This window comes from Microcebus murinus, chromosome 15 (assembly GCF_040939455.1).
Source record: "Microcebus murinus isolate Inina chromosome 15, M.murinus_Inina_mat1.0, whole genome shotgun sequence".
Classification (NCBI taxonomy): domain Eukaryota; kingdom Metazoa; phylum Chordata; class Mammalia; order Primates; family Cheirogaleidae; genus Microcebus; species Microcebus murinus.
Window position 1 is genome coordinate 2980877 of NC_134118.1, and position 18153 is coordinate 2999029.

Here is an 18153-nt window from a genome sequence, read left to right on the forward strand (position 1 = left end):
TACTGTGAGTGCCCTGGTGAGGTCTCTGCTGAGAGGACTCCATCAGGAGGGAGGGAGATGGGTCTCCAAGCCCTGCTCGTGGCTCTGGGGCCCAGCACAGACGGTGGACATGAGTCTGAGGAAAGAGTCATTTCTTACAGAGCTAAGGCTAGCCAGGTGTCTTCTGTGTGATGAGAGACCCACAGTGAGTAACTGGAAATCTTGGCTTTGGTGAATAAGGGAGTGAGATGAGGCAGTCTTAACATGTTAGAAGCAAATCTTTCAGTGAATGAAATGCCGACTGGTGTTAGTCAAGTTATTCACCAAGTTAAGTGACGTGGGTGGGTGTTGGGTGAGAAATTCTGCATTGAGCCCAGCAAACAAGCTGAATCCCCCTTCAAAAACCCTCCAGCCCAGGCCAGTTGGTGCCTGTGGGTTGTTTTTCAAGCAGCTGATTTGGACAGTCTAGTGGATTTATTACATACCATAGATATTTTCAGCTGACAGTTGATAATGACATGGGGGAACTGTAACTTTGTAAAATAATTTTTTGCTTCACAAATGTGTAGGTAGCAGCCCACCCAGGAATTAATCAGACCCCTCTATGTAAAGGAATGTGTTAGATATCTTGTTTACACTAGGAATAGAAAATTTTGCTGAATCAGACATGAAAACTAGTCATACTGTGTTTCCCTGAAAGTAAGACCTACCCATAAAATAAGCCCTAGCAGGATTTCTAAGCATTTGCGCAATAGAAGCCCTACCCAGAAAATAGTGATGGGCATGGCTATGCAGCATATCTGCACAACCTATGCATTTCGTCATAGAACAGTAAAGAAGACGAGCAGCCCTTCTCATCTGCTCCATGGTGACAGCTACTATCCCAGAGGTGACCAGAAAGGTGCAGGCAGCCCCACCAACAAGGTCGGCTCCCCCCATCAGGTCCTGGCCATCCTGTGCGTGCAGCAAACTGAGGCTTTGAGGGGAAAATAACACATCCCCTGAGAATAAGCCCTAGGGTGTCTTCTTGAGGAAAATAAATTTAAGACCCTGTCTTATTTCTGGGGAAACATGATAGTTACATGTTCTTTTTGAAGGTCCAAATTTAGAACTGTGATTGTAAATTTTAGTCCTGACATTTGCAGACAGGTTAGGTGACTTACCCATGGTCTCACAGCTAAGTAACTGGCAGAGCCTTCTGATTGGTTCCCAGGCTAGTGATCTCTTTGCTTCTCTGTGTATTTTGTGGGATTAATACCCACTATGAAGCAACCTAGTGCTGTTCCCAAAACGTCCAGAGACCTGCTTCTAGTCCTGTTGTGCCCAGGGTAACAGGGGACCTGGTTGAACTGCATGCCTTTCAGGCTAATATTCTGGCATGACATCGTCTCTTCCCTGTGTGGAAAGTGGTCTTAGCATACCTGTCCCATCAAGTTGTGTGCTGCCTTTGAGACATATTTTCCATAATGAGGACATGCTAGCATTTCTAATAAAGTTTTCATTGTTCTATAGGCTGGAATCAGAGAGACCACATGTCAACAGTGACCTTCCAGAACATTTAATGTCTGCTTTACACAAGCTTATATGTGTGAACTTACACAGTGTGATATACCCTTGTGACTTTAAAGATGCCGTCAATTCTTAGTCTTGAAAAATGCTTAACCACATTAGCAGCATGCATTCAGAATAAGGAGCAAATGCCTTGAACTTTTCTCAGTGACCTTGCTGAGAATTATGAGTTCAGTAAGATGCTGCAGAATGACAAGTGTATAACCTGAGCATGACAGTAACACTGGTTGTGTTTCAGGCCCCCTGTGTTCATAGAGGACAAAGCAGTAGACACTCTGGCTTACCTCAGTGACGGGGATGCCCGGGCCGGGTTGAACGGACTGCAGCTGGCGGTGCTGGCCAGGCTAAGCTCCAGGAAGATGTTCTGTAAGAAGAGTGGGCAAACCTATTCTCCCAGCAGAGTTCTGATCACTGAGAACGATGTGAAGGAAGGCCTCCAGCGATCCCACATTTTGTATGACCGTGCAGGTGAGTAACTGAAGTGCAGAAGAGTGAACCTGAACGGATGTAAGTGTGTGTGCTCATCTTTGTGTCAGCAGGCCCCAAGGCTTGCCCATGATTCTCAGGGGGCTCTCCATGTTAGCCTCCCACACAGAGCTGACCTCCCTGAAGAGAGGCAGAAAGCAAAAGCTGCCATGGTAAGTGCCAAGAGGAGTTTGGGGGTTGAAATTGCAGGCTTTCATTCATGTAGTAAGATAGTTAGACATTTTCCCATCACTCTTTAGTAGAACCTTGTAGAACACAAGCCCTTTTGAGAGCTCATGCATTCAGTTAACAGTAAATAAGTCTTGTGATCATTTATAATGGTAGTAAGTAGCAGTAGAAAGAGGACTTTTGCAATAAATGACTTATTAGTTTGAGATTAGCTCTTAATTTCTAAGATCTAAAATAAAAATTAAGTTTTTACGGATGTTAATGCTTTTGTTGTAGCTTTTTAAAAGATTAAATTTTGCCATGTGCACTTACCTGTTTGTGTAGAACTGTATTTACAGATAGCAGACTGGACACCAGCTCTTATTAAATCTATGACCTGGCAATAGTAAATGTCATTAGCGCAGCACATTTGCTTGTTTTTATAAAAGAGCGGGGAGATGAAGATAGCATACTGTAGGTGAGGCTGGACTTGTGGTGCTTGGGCATTTGTGTGACTCCGGGTGGAATCACTGCAGTAAGTAACTGTGGAATAGAATTTCCACACTTCAAAAAGCTCTACCAGAAAAGGAAGCTGATAATTGAACATTCCAGATTTCATGGAGGCTATGCCACATCTCTAATATTTCCTGATGACAGAGAGTCCTTACTGGTCAGAGAAAGGGTGGAGGGGCTTAAGAATGACTTTGGTTCAAGGCGCTGCCTCTTCATGAGCACACGTGCTTGCTGCACGACATTGGGGGGAGAGGCTGAAGCTTTTCAGCCTTAGTGTGCCTTGGCTGATGGTAGCGTGGGGGTGTTAATTAGTGCTGAGGACAAATCGACACATTGAACGAACAGTCCTGTCTGCATTCTGACGTGAATGTTCCTCTCAGCAGGGCCCTCTCAGGTGGCCAGCTTTCCCTGGTGCTGCTGAGTGTCATGCATGCTTGAAAAGCAAAACATTCCACATGCAGAGCCCTACTTTTCCAGATACAAAAATTGGATATAAAAATAAAATGAAAATTTTTGAGAGTTAAGAAATTCCCACATGCTGGGCTTTCCACTGTTTCTTGGGGTCCAGCAGCAGTGGTCTTTCTTCCTTCACATAGGGTCCAAAAGGAGACTCTTTGTGTTAACTGGACTGACTGGGACCGTTCTTTCATATTTTATCCAACTGTCAGTTGAAATCCATATGACGTGGCATTTGCTAACACTCAGCTGTTGAGTATTTTATAGATATTTTCTTTTTCTTGAATCTCAAATAGCCTTAGGAGATAGCTATTACTATCCCCATTTTACAGACGACAAAACTTGCCTAGGTTCATAAAGCAATTGGTAAAACTGATCCTCAAATCTAACTAAGTCTGACTGGTTCCCAAGACTGTATCCTTGCCCCCTTGGTGCTTGCCTCCATGCCATCCCTGCCGTCACTGATCACACTGTTAGAGCACGTTTCTGAGAGGGGTCACCCCTCTACACACACACACACAAACAGCAGACGTTGGAGGAGTCCAGTCCTAGGAGTCCTATTAATATAATTATTTAACGTTCGCAATCCAAAACCTCAATTACTTTTGCACCAACCTAGTACTCCCTGAGCCCGACGTGGCAGCAAGGGAAGCTGTGTCTCTAGCTCTGGGCTGGGGAGCAGCGGAGGCCACCTAGTGCTGCAGCCTCAAGAACCCCACATTCTACACATCTTCCCAGTGTCAGTGTGCTCTCGCACCCATCCACTATGTCATGTCTGCCCCATAGCAGATCTGCAGACAGGTCCTAGAAAAAGGTTGTCTTATAGGCTTTGTTCCATAAATAGGGATGGTGGAATCATTGCTTTGGAAACCTGTTAGTTTATACTCTTGGGCCTTTTTATAACTCTAGTGAGATAAAGTCCCACCCCTAGAGCGTTTATTATTTCTTTTAATGTCACCTAATATATAGTTACCCACTAGGACGATTCAGTAACTAGTTCAGATGTTGCTACATCAGAATGAAGAAATTTCTAATAAGAACAAATCGTCTACCATGCATTGACATCCGGGTTCTATATAAAGTCAAATTTCAGGTTATAAAGCAGTATAGGATAAAAGCAAAACTGGAAGGTAGCACAGAATGATAATAGTATCTGACACTGATAGGATGTTTCTATAGTGATTGCTCTGTGTCAGGCATGTGTTATTTAACACAGTTATGTGAGGTCGGTGGTCTCATTATCCCCATTTTATAGATGGGAAACCTGAGGTGCAACGAGGATCAGTAACTTGCCTGTGGCCTCATGGCTAGTTTGCGGCCAAGTCCAGGCTCCTGGCCCCGGAGCCCCTGCTCTTGCCTGCCTTGCTGGTGGTATTGCCTCCCACGTGACCACAGTAAAGGTGTGCGAGGATGAGTAACCCATGTCGGGGGAGTTTAAATTTGACAAAAAGTAGACTAGAGGTAGTTTCCATCCCTCCTTACCCTTGAGTTTAGCCAAGCCTGCACTCCCAGCTCTGTTGCCGCCTCCCTGCTCCCTGCAGGGGAGGAGAGCACAGTCAGGGTCCAGGCCAGTAGGTGGGCAAGTAGGCCAGGACACCCCATCAGTCGGTGACTGGGGAAGCTCTGGGGCAGGGGACACTCAGTGTCCTCAGCAGTCTGATGGCTGGGCTGACACCATCCCTCTGGCCTGCTTCTCCTCAGCAACTGGAGTCACTCCAGCCCTGCTGTCAGTCTTTCAGCTCTTTCCCCTTTGGTAGGCCAGCATTTGTCACTTGCTGTCTTCTCCATCTGAAGACCAAGTGTCATTTTACCAGTATGGTCAGCTGCTGTGATTTGTCACTGGGGCCAAATGCTGTGCCAAGCAGAACACAGTTGTACTGTTGACATTGTTTTGTGATGAGCACAGACCAGGTGCTTCTCCCGGAGGACTTTGAGAAGGATTCCCTCTCCTTGAATTTAAGTAAGAGAGGATGGTCAGAGAATAGTGAAATGTGTACATATGTCACTGCTTATTTCCTTATAAAATTGTTTAGCTATCATTTCTTGCCCTTAGTAAAGCACATTTTACTGATTTGTTTCTATGTGAATCTAAGGTAAAAATGGGGTAAGACCAAGTGGTAAGAGAATAGGCTGCAGCACCTTCAGGTGAGAGCTGTTGGTCTGTGCGTTGGTCTCTCTGGGATCCTGCCTCACAGGTGTCCCCACACTGGGGCTGGCAGAGGGAGGTTTAAATGACCACAGGCTTTAGATATCAGAAAGGCAGCTGGACATGCCACTGAGGAACAAACGGGCTGTAACAGCTGCCCTTGCCACTTGACTCTCCATCCTGATGGCTGTGACCAGACCCATAGTCGGTTGTCCTCACATAGACAGTGGGCACAGGATGGAACCAGAATGAGACTCACCCTCCGTCCACACTTGTCTCCGGCAAATCCACTGGTCTAGGAGGATCACCCTTCAAAGTGAACCCCACCCCTTCAGTGCCTGTGCGTGCACTTGCTATGGAAGCCACAGGGTTTTCAGCAGCATCCTCTCCCTCTGAGTGAGACCAGGTTACCAAACAGGCACCCCAGCCCCACAGAGAACTGCTCTGGGGCACGTCCCAGGATTCTGCGCAAATGGCATTTGCGCCCTCCTGCTAGGCAGAGTTTGAGACCAGCTGCCAAACCCCACTCTCCTCAGCTTTCATAGGGCCTTTATTAGTACAGGCCTTCTGCAGATCAGCCAGTGGAATAAAGATGTGGCTTGGGCATCCCCCGTCCCCCTACCCCCGTGAGCTCTCTGTGAGCGGAGTGGTCGTTGTTCTTTGTGGTGTCAGGAGAGGAGCACTACAACTGCATCTCCGCCCTGCACAAGTCCATGCGAGGCTCGGACCAGAACGCCTCCCTCTACTGGCTGGCTCGCATGCTCGAGGGAGGAGAGGACCCACTCTACGTGGCAAGGAGACTCGTGAGGTTCGCCAGCGAGGACATAGGTGAGTGCGATGGGAGGGTCCCAGAGCCCTGAGTCCGTGGGGGGGTGTTGTGGTGAGATGGAGGGATTGTGACTTTTTATATGTGTGACTTAAGAATGTGTTGGGACCATGTGGGATGAATAGGAAAAGATAAGGCTCCACGCCTGAGCCCCATCATTTATTTCTTGGTGTGTTTGTGCTTTTGAGTATTCATGTTCATAAAGTCAGCATTTTCTGTTTCCTCTTCAAGAATGTTTTTACTAACATGAGTGGCTATTCAGAGTATTGAAATAAAAGAGCTGCTCTTAAATTTGCTTTGAAGTTAGGTGTTCAGATTTTTCTTTGGACAGTTCCCAAGGCAGAAATGGAAGACTCTAGACACTTACATGGTATCTAGAAAAAGATGAGAAAAGCTTTACTCTTCTTTGGTCTTACTGAATGTTTTGTTTTCAGTATATCCATCTGTGTGAATGTCTTCATGGCCTTTGCTCCTTATGTTGTTGTACAGAGTCTCATTTTTCTTACTACATGTAGAGTTTGTATCCACAAGAAGACAATTCTTAACACCATACAGTAACCACTCACTAAATATTTCTTGAATAAGTTCATGCGATCAGAGAACATATATAAGTTGCTAACTGGGATTGTTTTGGTCACTAAGTCCACAAGCAATGGTGGTCTCTGGTTGCCTGCATGTGGACAGGTTAGAAGGACAGTGTATGTTGTGACTGAAACTCTCCTTTGTGTCTGTGTGTGTGTGGCAGGTCTGGCAGACCCATCTGCATTAACACAAGCAGTTGCAACCTACCAAGGCTGTCATTTTATAGGCATGCCTGAATGCGAGGTAAGGTAACCAGCTCAGTTCTTTGAGAATCCCTTCCTTTCTCTTGTGCTCTGTCCCCTTGAATATATGTCCCTCCTTTACCACTGATGTATTGGACCCATTGAATAAGCTGCTTGGCTTTGAATTCCCATTCTAGAATCCTAGATTCATGGAGAAAGGGACACCTTCAGTGTCAACGAGGTCATGTCTCCAAACTCTTCAGGAGTTCTGGGGTTTGGGGGAAGTGCTCTGGGTTTTTTGGGAGCCAGAGAAGTTAAAGGGGCTGCACGGGAACCTTCCCTAAGTTTACCCCCACACCGAGCACTTTCATATTCATCTGTTTTATGTATTGGTGGTTTAAGAAAAATTTCATTTAGTAAAAAGTTCTTCAGTTTAAAAAACGAAAACCACAGCCCCAGTTTACTTCTTGCCTCATAGTAATTTTTTCTATGACAGGTGGTTATCCAGATTGTAGGCAAAAAAGGGGGTTGGTAAAAGCATGATGGCAATCTTTTAAGAATTAATTAGACTGGCCTGAGCAAGAGTGAGAGCGAGACCCCGTCTCTACTAAAAAAAATAGAAAGAAATTAGCTGGACAACTAAAAAGATATAGAGAAAAAATTAGCCAGGCATGGTGGCGCATGCTTGTAGTCCCAGCTATTTGGAAGGCTGAGGCAGGAGGATTGCTTGAGCCCAGGAGTTTGAGGTTGCTGTGAGCTAGGCTGATGCCACGGCACTCTAGCCCGGGCAACAGAGTGAGACTCTGTCTCCAAAAAAAAAAAATTAAGTAGAGGTATAAGTCATAAAGTATTCTGCAAAAAAACTTTCTGGCACCTTCCTAGTAGAATATGTCCTTCTGTGTCGTTCATAGGTGCTTCTGGCCCAGTGTGTAGTCTATTTTGCCAGAGCCCCAAAGTCCATTGAGGTGTTCAGCGCCTACAACAACGTCAAAGCCTGCCTGAGGAACCACCAGGGCCCTCTGCCCCCAGTGCCCCTGCACCTGAGGAACGCGCCAACCAGGCTGATGAAGGATTTGGGCTACGCCAAAGGCTACAAGTACAACCCCATGTACAGCGAGCCTGTGGACCAGGAATACCTGCCTGAAGAGTTGAGAGGAGTCGATTTCTTCAAGCAAAGGCGGTGCTGACTCTTTTAGGCTGTGACAGCAGAAGGATGTTTCTTTTTTAGGGAGGGCCAGAAAAAAAGAGTAACTGGATTGCGAAGTTGGTTGCCTGGTAGAAGTTAAAACAAACCAACATTTTCGTGCCACAAATCTAAGAGTTCCATAGGTGGAGGTGCAGTTACTTCAACTAAATGTGTAACATTGAAATTGTGTTCATTTGCACTCTGTGCAATGGTTATGCTTATGAAAATATCTGGCAGCTTTGTGCAATGAATTAATGTTATAAGGAATTATCTATTTTGTCATAGTATTTAAGTCATAATGTCATTTCAGAATTCAGTTCTGTAGGGTTTTTTTTTCTTTAAAAAATGTATATTCTGGGTAGTTTTAATTGGTAAAAAAAATGTAATTGTGATTTAATACTGCATAGTGTTTTGGGTATTTTTTTTATATGCAAAGGTCTTATGAGCCAATAAAACTATTTCAAAGTACTCTTCAATTCTTCAGTGTTTTCCCACCTGGATGCTAGGTCCCAACATCACCACCATTGCATTTTCTGCAAAAGAGAAATCATAAATCATCATAGGTGAGAAGATTAGAGAGCTTAGTTGAAAAGTCAGTTTATCTTTTTGAAACTTTTAATTTCTTTAAAAGAGTACATGCACATGGTTTTAAATGGCTCAAGTTCTCCCCTGGCCCATTCCTCCCCACTTCTTCCAGTTTCTTGCAGCTCCATATTTCTAAATAGTTTCTGTTTTTTGAGACAGGGTCTTGCTCTGTCACCCAGGCTAGAGTGCCGTGACATCATCATAGCTCACTGCAAGTGATCCTCCTGCCTCAGCCTCCTGAGTAGCTGGGAATACAGGCGTGCAGCACCATGCTGGTTAATTTTTCTTTTTCTTTTTCTTTTTCTTTTTTTTTTTTTTTTTTTTGTAATGATGGGATCTCTCTCTGTTTCTCAGACTGGTGTTGAACTCCTGGCATCAAGTGATCTTCCTGTCTTGGCCTCCCAAAGTGCTAGGATTATAGGCGTGAGCCGCAGTACTTAGCCCATATTTCTAAATAGTAATTCCTATTTTACTTTCTGTTTCCTGAAGTTAAATATGCTACTCCCTTTGCTCAACTTAGTGTTCTTTGTACCTACTGCTAATTCTCGTCAAACTCCTTAATGGCCATTTTTACACATCCCCACAGGATGGTCAGTTTTCTTTCCCCTCTTGGTGTGGTTCCCTGGGGTCCCCTGCTATATCTGGAAGAGCTGCCAGCTGTCGTCCTAGAACGGCCTCTGCCTTTCACCTGAGAGGTTCCCTGCTTTCTGGACGTGCTGCCCTGCCTGCTTGGCTTGTTTCGCTCTCTGGTGCACACATGCCCTAGCCGTTGCGTCAGGCTGGAGAGACAGTGCGGCACGGCTCCCGAGAAGCCTCCCCTCTTCGGGTGGGACTGGTTGCCCTGTAGCCTACATTGTTACCTGAAGAACTCTCTTGTCATCGCCCGGGAGCTTTCCTGTGCCTCTGCAGGGCCTGTGCGCCCTTGCTCGCAGGTGGCACACGCCCTCTAATGGCTTTATGGAGCAAGGCTGTGTGGGCGGGAAAATAGTTTTAGACCTTGAGAGACTGAAAATGCTTTCATTGACTTCATTCAGACTTGTCTGACAGTTTGGCTGGCAATAATTTCTAGGTCGGAAATTATTTGTCCATTCTTGTCCACTTTCCCACATTGCCGTGGAGAAGTATGAAGGCATCCTGATTGGCAATTCTTTGTAACTTCTGCAAACTTGTATAATCTGTCTTTGTTCCTGGTGTTTTGAAAGTTTGCAGTGGGTTTCTTGGGGACTTGGTGGACCTTTTAATCTGGAAACTCCTGCCTTTCAATTCTGGGGAGGTTTCTTTTTTTATTCATTCAATAAATATTGAGTTCCTGCTTCATGCTAAGCATTCTTGTTGATGTTGGAAACATAGTGAGCAAAAGAAAAAATCCTGTGCCCATGAAACTGATGGTATGAAAAATAATGTTACTATGTGAGATGATGCTAAGGAGAAAACAATGAGGGACTGGAGGTGGAGAGCATGGGAGGTGTGGGCGCAGTTTCAGAGTAGCCATGGCAGACTGTCCCCCACCCCCAGAAGGAGGTGTTTGAGTCAAAAGTTGAAGGGAGCCAGGGTGCCATTCAGTTGCCCAGGGAGAGATCGCCCCAAGCAGAGGGAGTAGCTCCGGGAGAGGCCCTGCAGGGAAGGCAGGCTTGGCGGACTCAGTGTCCCGTGAGGAGGCCAGTCTAGCAGGGTGGAGGAAACACAAGCACAGGTCAGGGATGGGGGGGGTCAGGTGGGACCTTTTAGGTCATGGTAAGAACTGACCTTTACTCAGGTTGTCCAGCAAAGGAGTGACATGATCGAACTTACATTATATAGGGATCACTTGCTGAAGTGTTGCAACGAGACAATAGGGAGGTGAGGGCAGGAGTGGGGGAATCCAGTTTGCGGTTTCCAGGGAGTGATGGTAAAGCAGACCAGGGATGGTAGTGGGATGGTGAGAAGTGGGTTGGTTATGAGTACATTTGGAGGGAGAGTCCTTCAAATGGAAAATTTGGGGACAGACTGTATGAGGTGCGCACATGTGAAAGAGGAGTTAATGATGGCTGTCATTTACTGAGACTGTAACATACCAACTTGTTTCCAAGCACTTGGCATGAACTAATTGTTTGAATCCTCATAATAACTCAGTAAGCTAAGACAAGACCATTATTTACATTTTCAAGATAAGAAGACTGGGGCACAGAAAGGTTTAGTGAAGTGCTTGGGACCACCAGCTGCTAAGTGGTGGCAGCAGGGCGATCTGACCCGGAGCCCACGTTCTCAGCTGCAGACTCCTAGCCTGTGTTTTCTCCGGCCCCGCTTCTGGATGGTGGCCCTTTTGAACAAGTCCTTGCATATGCTGCTGCTTCCCTCCTATTTCCCACTGTCTCTCTTGCCTCTGATCTCCTGCAGGTGCCTCCCACAGGCAGGACTAACTGGAAGTTTCCCTGGTTAAAAATCAGGGTGGGAAGGGTGAAGAATACCCAATGTGGACAGATCTCTGAAATGCAAAATACAACTACTATATTTTAAAAAGAACAAAATTCTTTCTGTATGATTATATAGCTTGAGAACCAAAGAGAATAGTCTGAACAACCAGTAAGATAGTCCAGTGTAAAGTGGCCACATGGACATAATATGTGAAAATCCATAGCTACTAGACTACTCATACTCAGGAAATGTGTCAAGAAAAAACACCACTCTCAGTAGCAGCCTAGAAATAAACTTAATAGTAACTAAGGAGCAGGACTTATGTGAAGAACATGACCATATTATAAAATCAAAAAGAAAACTTGAACAAAAGAGAGAAGCCATTTTCCCAAACAGGCTCCATCTCAAATTTATATTTATATTTCCATCATGCTTGGCATATAGAATATGATCAGTACATATTTGTTGAATGACAAAATGGGTGGATAAATAAACTTTCCCAGGGATGTGTATGTAGATATCTTAAAATAGAAACCTGTCCTTGATGTTTCTGTCCACCAGGAGTCAGGCTTCAGCCAAGGTAGCACAAGCCAGTTATTTAAACTCTCTGGGGCTCCCACCTGGGACAGTTGACCAAACTCAGGCCAAGGTTGAGTTTGTCATTAACCTGACACATGAATGAACAGTTTTAAAATAGAGCTTGTTTGTTTATCTGAGTACAAAATTAATGTGTGAATACTATGGTTTCTTTCCAGATGATATAAACCTTTCACCTTTTACAAAAGTGATATGTGACCATTGCAAAAAGGCACAGGAGGGGGCCATGAAAACCCACATAGAAAAAAAATAATAAAAATAAACTTTGCTGTTTCCTCTCAGCAATAACCACTATAAACATCTTGGTATATACCCTTTGGGTTTTTCCAGTGAGTGTGTGTGTGTGGAAACTGGAAGTCTGCACTGTCTGCTCTATGGCTTGCACTTTCTCACCTCCCCACGTGACTGTCCATGCCTGAGTCGGGCTCTTAGCTGCGCCTTCTCACCGCTTGCACACAGCACCAGGGGCGGTGCAGCCCATGTGCCGCACGCCACCAACCTGCCATCTGCGTGTGCTGGGATCCCAGGAACACCTGGGAACTGGATGCAGAAGAGAAACGGGGAGCCCCAGTCCCTTCTCTGGGCCCTCCAGCCCCCTGTCCCAGGGCTTTTTCAGCTCTCGGCCCCAGAACCTGCTGGGTTTTGAATCCTATTCCTGCCACCTGTCCATCGTGTGGCCTTGATTGAGGTTGCCATCTTTGTTTTTCACTTTCCTCATCTGTAAAATGAGGACAAAAATGTTACTTAGCCACGATGGGGATTACATGATTTGAAATACAGAATTGCTTAGAATAACGCCTGGCACATGGTCATGTCTCACAGAGTTAGTTATCACCATCACTATCTTCCCATCTCAGCTCGAAATTCACTTCTTGGGGAAGGCTTCCCTGACCCCTCAGGCTAGGTCAGCTTCCCCACCCCAGCCCCAGGCACTGTTGCTCACAGCTCTGTGAGCACTTGGGAGATGTCTCAGGGCCCTAGGGGTCATTGGCTGGACATTGCTCTCTCCCTCTGGATTCCCCCAGATGCCAGCCTGCATCCTCTCTCACTTCCCTCTGAGGGGCAGGCTGAACTGGGAGGCCAGCCTGGGGACAGTGGAGGTTTGCAGTCTTCCACAAACACTTGTCGCTTCATTGTGGCTGGCATCAATAATTGCAAACAGGTGTACACTGCCTGTCACATGCAGGGCACCGTGCAAAGTGTTTTCCATATGTGATCTCAATTTCCAAATGACTGTATCAGCTGAAGCTATTGTTATGTCTATTTTTATATATAGAAGAGGAGCTTGTAACTTAAGACAGTTAGGTGACTTCCAGAGAGTCCCAGAGACTGAGACCCACAAAGACTGACCTGCCCAAACACCTTAACAGTGGTTCTCAGACTCTTGTGTGCATCAGAATCACTGGGAAGGCCTGTTAAAAACCCCAGAATGTCTAATTCAGTCCATCTTTGATGGGGCCTAAGGATTTATGTTTCTAATAATAAGTTCCATATGATACTGGTGCTAGTGGTCCACGTGGGCATCACACTTTGAGAACCACTGCACTGTGCTATGTGACCTGCCATCAGTACCCTAGAAAGAAGTATTTAGTGGCAAACAGGATGTTTTCAGACCCAAGGTAAAACTGTAAAATTGTCTCCCCTCCCCACTGCCAGCCTCCTACCTGTATCTGTCACTTAGCTTTTCTTCCTTGCTAGAAGCACATTTGGTGACTTATGAAGACTTGAGCCCTGTGCAGAGTCCCCATGCCACCTGGACCTGCCTCCCTTCTCTCCGCTCCCCTGGTACTCCCTTCTAATGGGAGCGGCAGCTCCTGTCCAGGTGTTTAAGTCACCCACACTTGACATTGCTGCTTGGGAGGGGACCGGCTGCTGCGTGGCTGTGCAGGCCGGGCAGCACCCAGGGCGCCTGGCTGAGGGCTGAGGGTGAGCAGGAGCAGATCCACAGGTGAGGGTGTCTTTGTCTAAGCCTCACAAAGGTACCACATGGGCCAGCTGGGCTTCAGGGGAAGAGAGAGACTTTTGAGCAAAACGATCTGTGTGCTTCCTGCCCATTTTGATTAACTTTTGGCTTCCAGTGAAAATGCATCTTCTTACTCATTTGGCTCCTTACTGACAAGTAAAACACATGGACCTCATTCTGCAGCCTGCAGATGCTCCACCTGCCTCGCCACTTCCTCACCGTTACAGGCAGTTGAGGCAAGCACAGTGAAAATGAAATGGGCCGAGAGCATGGGGAAGCTGGTAGCACACTATGAATGTCGGAAGCTTGTGTCACAAGCGCACACAGGGAGGGTCTCTCGTCACATGTGCTGCCTGTGCTCAGATTAAAGCCAGCTCTGAGGAAGCCAGAGTGCATGTGGTCATCTGCTTAAGCAACCTGCAAAGTCCTGGGTCTGGTATTTCTTTGCACGGAAGTTACACAACTGGCATCTTTATGACCACTGAAGCAGAAAATTTGAGTTGGAAACATGTATTTCTTCCACTCTCCATTTTTTGAAACCCTGACCCAAGAATACTATCAAAAATGTGAAGTCTTCACTTAACCACCCAGACAGAATAAGCTGCACCTTCCTCTACTCACATCACCCTGGTGGCTAATGCTGCGTCTGTTCTGTCTTTTCAGCTGTGGATCATAAGCCTTCTGAGGGCAATCAAGGTCATGTTGGGCTCCTAAAGGGTTTTCAGCAAGCTTTTGTGTACCTGGCTTTCCTTGCTGGAGATGATGCTGACTGTCATGAGCAAACATCACCCTGTCTCAGAGAGCATAGGTGTGAACTTGCCCTGGCTCAGGGCGATGGCTTCATCTTGTCCTGAGCTCATCTTCTGTGCTCTGGCTTGCAGAGTGGAATGCTGGCTGCAGTTTAAGATATGGCATGAATTTTCTACTTCCACACCAAAAATAGGCTCCATATCCCTTCAGTAATATCATTATTTAAGCAATAACCTGATTGCAAATTCTGTACCTTTCCATGATGTTTTCATGAAGAATTAAAAAAATAGAATTAACATGCTTAAGGTCATAAATCATAAAACTGACTTGGACAACTTCTGGAATCATAGCATATTAGCCTCTCTAAGGCTCAGTTTCCTTATCTCTTAAAGGAGGATTGACTGCAGTAATCTCTGAAAACTCATGCAGTTTAAAGATACATAGTTGTTATCTACATCAGAAGAACCACTTAAAGGGAAACCCCTCAATTTGCTGATGAGACATTAAGTTAAAATGTACATATTTTACATCCTTTCAGCAATCTTCTGTTGGGAAAACTATATTTGAGATAAGACCACTGTCCAATCTCTGGCAAGTCACTTAACTCATTCAGGCCTCAGTTTTCTCAGCTTTAAAGTGGGGATAATAATGGCTGCTAGGCCAACTTTGGCGGTGTTGCAGCAGTGTGTACAGCTAGTGTTACAGCTCTCGTTACAGCTCTTATTCATTTGACCAATAAAAGAACCGAGCGGCACACGAAGAGTCAGAGAACAGCCTTTATCCTTCTACGGCAGGCTCAGCACACCTAGTGTTACAGCTCTCTTCCCACCTTCTGCCCCTTCTGCTCCCCCTTCCGTGTTCTCCTCCTGCTTTTATACCCTTGCTAAGGGCTCAAAAAGTGTCCAGTCGACTACAAGCTTTAACATCCAATCAACGACAAGCTTTAACATCCAATCAAAAATAGTGGGATTCAAAAATCACCAATCAGGATCGCGCAAGCAGCGACCGGAAACGGGCAGCGGCTGGGGGCCTGGGGGCATTCGGGCGCGCGGTCCGGTGGCACTCGGTGCCGGGGCTCTGTGCCCGCCGCCCCAGCAGCGTGCCCCCCACTGGCCACGGCAGCGCCGGCCCCGGGGTGCGGGGCGATGGGGCGGCGGCAGGCGCCCGCCATTTTCTGTATCAGCGGGGAGGTCCACTTTCACGTGAGAAGTTTCTTAATGAAAATCAAGTAAGAAAAGTGAAAGTAGCAACTGTCAAGTGCTGTGTAAAAGTAAAGCACTGTCATTTTTTGACTATTTAGGAAAGTTAAGAAATATGAGCAATTTACAGAGGCCAGATGCTGTAGAAGTCAGAATGTTTCATTAGCTTGCTTGACATTCCCACGGAATGGCATGGACTCGTGGGGAGGTCATGAATGTGTCCTCTCCCTCCCTCGCTCGGCCTCCTCGGCACCTTCCTCCCAGCAGGAATAGCCCCACTGCCTCGTGTTCGGATGGACTTGCTGCCGTTTGCTGTCGGAGTGTGGTTTGCCCTCTCTGTTAGATTTAAAATGACCTCTCATTGCCCGTCTGTCCCCTCCACCAGCCCACCCCTTAGTAGGAAACAGCCCCAGCTGAGAAGCTAAATTTAGGGAATTTAAGATCTTCAAAGATCATCACTGCTGCCCCGGCGGCGGTGTAACCGTGCAGTAGCAGAGGAGATGAGCCCTCAGGCCAGTTCGTGCTAAGAACCTCTTTTCTGGCTTCTTCTGGCACGTGGGTTGTCACCATGACACAGAAACAGGAAGAGAATGGAGGAGGTGTCACAACTTGGAGATTTATGAAATCTTTGTGAAAGTTTCCCCAACTCGGGCTTGAACTGGGAGTGCTGTTGGGCCTCGAGGTGGACGGCGAGTCTGCAGCTGTGCGGGCAGCCGGCTCTGTGGTCCCCGCACTGCTGGAGGCAAGGTTCCCAGGAGCTCGTGAGAAACGCGGGACGGGAGCCCAGGCTCAGCCTCATATCAGAAATTCAGTCAAAATTTATAAGGAATCTGTGTGAACAAAATCTCAAGAGGTTCGTGTGCCCCCTAAATTTCAAGAAACGACATTCTAAGTTATTTTCAGACACTTTGGAGTCATAATGTCAGGGAAACGGGTCACATGGTTCAGTAACAGTCAGATGATATCAAAATAGTGGATGGAGTTCCTCGGATTCTTCTCTCTCTTCTCGGGTGCCTCTCGGACTTTCCTTCTTTTTTATCTAGAAACCAGAGACGCAGGGAGGGCTGGCTCCTCTCCCCACTGCTGCAAGAAGTTCGCAAGGAGGCAAGGGCAGGCTGCTCTTCTGCCTGCCCAGGGCCACCTCCAGCTGCCAGCCAAAACTCTGGTCCTCAAGGGCAAACCGGGTCCCCTCTCATCTCTCTCCTGTTCCTCAACTGCAAGTCCCCCCAATAAGGAAATGTCCAAGGCGCTCTGAGGCTGGTGCCCCTCACTGAGAAGATTCCTACTGAACAGAGTTGTCCACATCCAAAGCCCACCATGCTACTCACCTTGGCCCACCTGCTCCTCCTGAATTTGGGACCCCACATTAGGGAAGAAACTCGTGGGACAGCCACATGTGGTGGCCTGCAGGGGCAGCTCCGGAGTAGTGCTGTGTCTGCAGGACCAAGGACACAGGGGAGCCCACCGGGGCAGCAGGTGGTCTTAGTGAACGGAGAAGCCGAGGCCTCAGAAGAGGAGGAGGTGGCGAGAGGAAGCTGGCTCGGTGTGACCTGGGCTCAACAGCCAGGGAGCTCAATGCAGAGCCACTCCGCCGCTTCCTGCCCTCCCTCGCCCCTTCCAGCCAGAACTTTGAACCCTGAGTGGAAGAAGCCACATGAGGAGCCCTGCAGGGGTGAGGGTGGGGGAGAAGGGATTGGCCCCCAGTGACATAGTGAGGAAGACGTGTCCCTGGAATCTCAGTGAGCACCGAGGACGAATGTGTCCCCAGCAGCGCGATGCAGCTGCAGTCCCTCCCCTCTCCCCCCTCTGCCCTGCAGGCCAGGTGAGGCTCCGTGAGCGACATGCTCCGCAGCACAGCTCCCAGCACACAAGCCGAAGCCCCTCAAGACGGCGACCAGCAAGCTGGGAGCAGGGCGAAGCCCAGGAATTAATCCCCGTGGATTCATGCAGACAAACAAGTCGCCAGTTTGAACAGCAAGGTGCCTGTTTCAGTCATTGCCTGATTTCACCCGAGGCGACCTGTGTCCTCATTCTGGTACTCCACGCTGCTTTGGACGGCTTCTGAGAGGAGAAGGGGTCGGAGCTGTTTTTGTCTTTTTAAAATCAGACTCCACCGTGACTTCAAGCTTTGGTCAAATGAATTCCTCCTCTCCATCCAAATTTGTTTAAATGTCAGTTTGTTCTCTTTTTTTAGCATCAAAAACACACTTTTAAATAAATAGTTGTTAAGATTTAAAGATATACTTGGGAAATAGTGATTATAACTTCAAAATAAACGTTTCAAAATAAAAGTCACATACAGCCCTCCGTAGGGCTACGGTCATTGCGCAGGCGTGTTGTAATATGGACGGCTACTGCTGACGTCCCAGTGACGCCACCCTCTCCCTGGCAGCGGGCGGCAATGCATTTGCAGAGCTGTTCGGGCAGCTGCCGTGGGCATCAAGGATGTGTGTGCGCATGACAGCCACCCCTTACCCGGGGACGCGCTGCTCCCTGTGCTGTAGGTGTGCCGTAGGAGGGCAGCTGTGCACTTCTGGAGGTTCGGTCTGCCCAGGCCGGCCGGGGAGGAACGCTCCTTCCATCGCTTCCCTCG

At 47.2% G+C, this 18153-nt stretch overlaps 1 protein-coding gene across 1 annotated transcript in view; it reads left to right on the plus strand.

Moving 5' to 3' along the window:
- Window positions 1-16404, plus strand: part of WRNIP1 (WRN helicase interacting protein 1) — a 30135-nt gene extending 13731 nt beyond the window's left edge. The window contains exons 4-7 of the mRNA XM_012768471.2: window positions 1787-2016; window positions 5969-6124; window positions 6868-6947; window positions 7798-16404. Of these exons, the coding sequence (XP_012623925.2) occupies window positions 1787-2016; window positions 5969-6124; window positions 6868-6947; window positions 7798-8073 (742 nt within the window). The 3' untranslated portion in view covers window positions 8074-16404. The remainder of the gene's footprint in view (window positions 1-1786; window positions 2017-5968; window positions 6125-6867; window positions 6948-7797) is intronic.
- The last annotated feature ends 1749 nt before the right edge of the window (window positions 16405-18153 follow it).